Source organism: Merops nubicus, unplaced genomic scaffold, assembly GCF_000691845.1.
Source record: "Merops nubicus isolate BGI_N331 unplaced genomic scaffold, ASM69184v1 scaffold22426, whole genome shotgun sequence".
NCBI classification, from domain to species: domain Eukaryota; kingdom Metazoa; phylum Chordata; class Aves; order Coraciiformes; family Meropidae; genus Merops; species Merops nubicus.
Window position 1 is genome coordinate 11052 of NW_008614678.1, and position 5608 is coordinate 16659.

Sequence of the window (5608 nt, forward strand, 5' to 3'; positions counted from 1 at the left end):
TGTGGTTTAACCCTGGTGAGCAAACTAAGCATGACACAGCCACTCACCCCCTCCCCCTCCTTGAGGTGGGGGTAGAACTGAAAAGATAAAAGTGAGAAAATTGGTGGGTTGAGATAAAGACAGTTTAATAAGTTAAAGAAAAGGCAAGAAAAGAAAAACAAATCCAAGTGATAAAAAAATTAACCAAAACCCACAACAAAAAAAACAAACAGCAAACCCAAATGGTTGCTCACTGCCAGCCAACCAGTGCCCAGCCAGTCCCTGAGTAATGGCATTGCTGATAAACTTCACCCCTAGTTTTGCTGCCAAGCACAACATCACATGGTATGGAATTTCCCTTTGGTCAGCTGTCCCCACTGTCCCCTCTCCCAGCTTCTTGTGCACCCTCAGCTGACTTGCCAGCAGGGAAGCATGAGAACCAGAAAAGGCCTTGACTCTGTGAGCACTGTGCAGCAATAACTAAAATATCCTTGTGTTACCAGCACTGTTTTCATCACAAATCCAAAACAGACACAGTACAAGCTACTGTGAAGAAAATTAATTCTGTCCTGGCCAAACTACTAAAATTTCACTGGAAATCAGAAGATAGTAGCATCTGAATGTGACATAGTGTAGGGACAGGATTTAAGCACTTGCTTTGTGTTATTTCCTCTGTGACCAGAGATGCTTTGAATCAAAACAAAATTCTTCTTACTTAACGTTTCTTAACTTTGTGTTCAGAAGTACAGTTTTGGATATCACCGTGATGGAAATTGATGGTGTTTCAGAGCCCAAGACCATAACATGGAAATTAACTGTAAAAAGATAGAGACATAAATAATCACGCGTTGTTTTGTAGTCAAGTGCATTTTTTCACTCCAAAGTCTTCTTGTGCTCTCCAGTGTGAGTACAATCTCCAGGAAGCGGTTCTTGCTGTTAGTACATAGGATATAATGTTAATATATGTGATATGTGGACTCTTAAGTGTGATGCCAGCAGCACTCCCTTATTTGAGGAATAAGAAATGACTCTATTTCTGTAATATTTCCCAGACTGGAGATACCTGAAGAGAACTTTGCCCCTAATCACACCTTTAGGGAGTAAGTCATGTACTGTGCTTTTCTCTAAGGTCAGTCATCAAGGCTAAGTGCATCTGGCCTGTTTTCCAGAATGACTATCTCATTTGTCCTTAGGAGGAAGAGACAGTGGCTTTTCTTTCAGAATGAATGTCTGACAGGTAATAGAGTGCCAAACCAGAGTCTGAAAAGCTGATCTTATTTTCTTATGTATCTGACAATCTGTTAAATTGATGCAGTCATGTCCTTCTGGCAGGGACATCAGAGATTAGTTAGAATTGCAGATTTCTATCAATAATAGAAGCATTTTAAAAACAAACCAAAGAAAACCCCAGACAACCTACCAAAGCAAAATATCCTTTCTTACATTTTAATTGTTAGGATATGCATGAGGACGGAGTGCAGTCAGATGAATACCTGTAGTATCTGTGTTCTGAGCCAGATAGTCACTGGAAATTACACTTGAGCTTTTAAAAAGCAACTGTGACTTTGGGTACCTAAGATGTAGAGGCCACACTAAAGACACATTAGATGAATTCAGTTTTGAGGGCACTTTTTCATTCAGAGTCCTATTAATGTTTAAAGTTGTAGGTTTGTACTTGGAAGTTACCATCCACTTTTGAATGCATAGGTGACTGTCTCTTACTATGTGCTGCATATCTGGAGTACAAACAGCAGGTAGGTAAGTCAGTGTCACCTTGATTGAATTGTGTGCATGATGCTAGAGAGAACAGGTGATATTCTGTTGCACAGTGAATTACACTGACTTCAGTGTGCATCAGGATACAGAGTTTCAGTGCCTTATATTGAGGCCAAGTTATGAGTGGTCACAAATGGGTATGTCTGTGGTTATCAAGTCTGGCTGATTTTTCTGTCAGACTAAATGTTGACCTCATTGAACACTTGTGTTGCTTTCACTGAAGCTAACAAGATTCAGAATACTTACACTGGGAGGTAAAACCTGGTGTATAATAAGAATGCTTTACAGGCCTGGCTGCCACTGTTAGGAAAAAATATGTTTTCATGTCAGGAATTTGGCAGTGTCCAAAGTGAACGTGGGTAGAGTTGTTAATAGGCACACGTAACTGCTCTGGCGTGGATCACAGGAGTTACTCTGTCTGTCTGGGCTTGCTGTGGTGCCAAAGGAGGGCGTAGCTGCAGCTCTCCCAGGCAGTCTTCTGGCCCTGCTCCCCTGCTGGCTGCAGTTCCCCCCACACGGTGAGACCCTGCTGGGGCACGCACACTGCTGTTTCAGCACTTGCTGCTGGGATGTGTGGCACGAGCTGCAGGGAGTGGCAGTTTCTTTCCGATTAGCACCTCTGGAAGAAAAACTAAAAAATAAAAATTTGCTGTCCCCTTGGCAATTTTCATCTGTGTGTTTACTCACCCCCCAACCCCCAACAGATGCACTACCCAGGGTTTAGCCTGGCAATGTTGTGTGGAGTTCTCCTGGGAACTGCAAAGCAGAGGCAGAGTTTGACCCTGGCCGTGCCTGTGTTCATGGTAGTAAGTCCCAGTTCTGCAGCTGAGACCCTTAGCACGGTCATCTGCTTCGGAGGGTAAGCAAGGCCTTTGTGTGCCTTGAGCTGCCTTCTGGATATTTCCACTGATTGTACAGGACACTTAAGTTAACTCTGTGCATTTAACCTGGGCAATTGTCCTGAATTCTTGTGGAAGTCAACTCCCTCATTTGTGGAAAGTTTTGTTTGTTCAGCTGTAAATCCCATTTCTGCTTGGACACCCATGGAAATGGAGCTTGTTAACAGATAGCACTCTTATTATTACACTGTACAGACTTCTTTGCTTTTTCTTATACAGGAATTCCTCCTCATATTGATACACATTCTGCTTTTGAGGATGAAATAATCTCTCTCAGTTTAGGAGCTGAGGTAAACTTAATGTTTGTATGTTTTTTGGTGATGTTTTACTGAGAAGTTTGATTATTCTGTTTAATACAAGTTAATTTGCTTTTCCATGGTGTCTGTTCACACTCATCTGAGTTTAATATCAAGCATGTAAGGTAATGTGATATGCTAATTAAATAAGTAACTGCAATGAGATGTTGTCACTGGAAGGTTTGCAGGTGATGCCCTATTTTTATATCTTGGCATCCAGTTCTCCATCATCCTTCCTTCATTTTGTATTCATCTTAGAAATCATATAACTCCTATTTGTTTCTGCTTCCATTTTTCCCCGTGTCATTCTCGTTTCCTCTGGTCTAGATAAGCCTCCGATTATTTTTATATTCAGTGCATTTACAGTAGGCTAATGTAGGTGTAGTACTCAGAAGGAGATAAGAAAGTGGAATGTCTTGTACAGTTTATTCTTATACTAAATCATGGAAAGAGCTTTTTGTTCAGTTGTATGCTTGTCCTTCCGCGGTCTGAGATAGGCAGATTCTGGGAACTAAAATAAATGCTTTGGCCTTTGAAAAAGAAGTCTGTGTCAGAGCATAGGGCTAAACACAAGTGCTTTCCTAGGCTAGTGCCCTAAATATCAGCATAGGTTCTCTATGTTCTTATATCATCTTCATAGAACCACAGAGTTGGTTAGGTTGGAAGGGACCTCTTGAGGTCATCTAGTCCAGGGCTCCTGCTTGAACAGTGTCAGCTGAAGCAGTTTGTCCAAGACTGCATCCAGTTGTGTTTCAAGTATCTCTGTAGAGCTCCTTCAGAGCCTCTCTGAGCAATCTATTCCAGTGTTTGACCTCTGTCACATAAAAAACCCAAACCTGTTGTCTTGTGTTCAGGTGTAGTCATGTGGGTTTTAAACTGCGCCTGTTGTCTATTGTCCTGTTGATGGACACTACTAGGGAAAGTCTGGCTTCCTCTTCTTCACTCCCTCCCATCAGGTATTTATACACATTGATACAAGCTGTTGTACCTGAGCCTGAGAGATCTCCAAGCTGATCAATCCCAGCTCTCTCAGCAAAGATAGTCCTTGATAATCTTCATGGCTCCAAGCTGCACTTGCTTCAGTAAGTCTGTATCTTTCTTGTAGGGGGAAGCCCAGTCAAGTCCCTGCACTGGACACAGTACTGTAGATGCATCCTCACCAGTGATGGGTAGAGAGGAAGGTTCACCTCCCTTGACCTGCTGACAGTACTCTTCCTAATGTAAACCAGGAAGCTGTTGGTTTGGTTTTTTTTAAGAGTACATTGGTGGCTTCTACTCAACTTTTTGTCCACCAGGACCCCAGGGTCCTTCCTGGCAAAGCTGCTTTCTAGCTGATCACCTTCCAGCAAGTAGTGATGTATGGGGTTATACCTGACCAGGTCCAGGACCCTGCACTTCCTCTTGTGGAACTTCATGAGGTTCCTGTTGCCACCACTATTCCAGCCTGTTCAGGTCCTTCTGAATGACGGCACAACCCTCTGGTGCATCCAGCTGCTTCTCCTGGTGTTGCAGCAAATGTGAACTTGCTGAGGGTGCACTTTGCCCCCTTGGCCAGGGGTAGTTAGTGAAGCTGTTGAACAGAGTTACCCCAGTATTAACTCCCAGGGTGCTCCACTGGTGACATGTCTCCAACTGCACTTGGTGGTACTGCCATTTTCAGTGATACCTTGCAACCTCAATCACACTGTTGAGAATCAGTCTTTTCCCCAATGGCAAATGGGCACTTTGTAATGTTTTGTTAGAAGTATCATTGTAAGTCTAATTTGTTTCTGCAAACTTGATTTATGTTGGAAAAGGAATAGTTATTAGCATGTAGCATATACATTCATTTGAAATGTAAACAAACATTCTTGAGAAGAAAATAAGAGCATGATTCTTCTCAACACTGCACTTGTCCTGCACCAGATAATGTGCAACAATCCAAGTTCTTACAGTTGTATGAAATGAGGCAGAAATGTAGATGAGATTCTCTTTCCTATCTGTCACGTGGAACAGCTTTGTTAAGAGGCACAGAGAAACCAAGTGGCTCAATTTTGTTCTAGTTGTCACAATATGTTGTATTTTTGGGGAGTTTACAAGACAGATTAAACTTGATTTGAAGGAGAAAAAGCTCACTATTACTTTGTACTTCTGCCTAGCTTATAAAAAACACTGAATAGTTTGAGGGCAAAGCAGTGAGACGTAATAATGTCTTGTCCTATAACACTCCAGAAAAAGTGAGGGTTTTGGGCTAATCACTTCTCTGTTTTTGACCTGTTTCTTTGACATCTCCTGGGAAACTGCAGAAAAAAGTGAGACTTCCTAAATGTCCTGTGAGCTTCTAAGTGACATTTTATAAATTGTCATGTTTACCCTTTCATTATAGCTGCTAACAACACTGAAAATATTAATGAATATCAGTTTCAATGTTGTGTTATTGAATATAGCTTTCTTTAACTCAGGAGCTGTCATAGTAGGAGAAGAAAGGCAATGGAGTAAAATTTTGTTCAGAATGATTTTTATTAAGCTTAGTGGCAAACTATATGTCCTGTGTTTATGAATTTGAACAAAGCCTTCAAAACAGGGAACAGTTCTTTCTGTTGGGAATTTTCTGGTTTTATTTGAGTCAGGTGTTATTTTCAGTGCCTCCATTAGGTGTCTCTGAAGATATATATATAT

At 41.5% G+C, this 5608-nt stretch overlaps 1 protein-coding gene across 1 annotated transcript in view; it reads left to right on the plus strand.

The window, feature by feature from the left end:
- Positions 1 to 2944, plus strand: part of LOC103774883 (alkylated DNA repair protein alkB homolog 8-like) — a gene marked incomplete at its 3' end in the record, with an annotated part of 9291 nt that extends 6347 nt beyond the window's left edge. The window contains exon 6 of the mRNA XM_008942318.1: positions 2874 to 2944. Coding sequence (XP_008940566.1) covers positions 2874 to 2944 — 71 coding nt within the window. The remainder of the gene's footprint in view (positions 1 to 2873) is intronic.
- Between the last annotated feature and the right edge of the window lie 2664 nt (positions 2945 to 5608).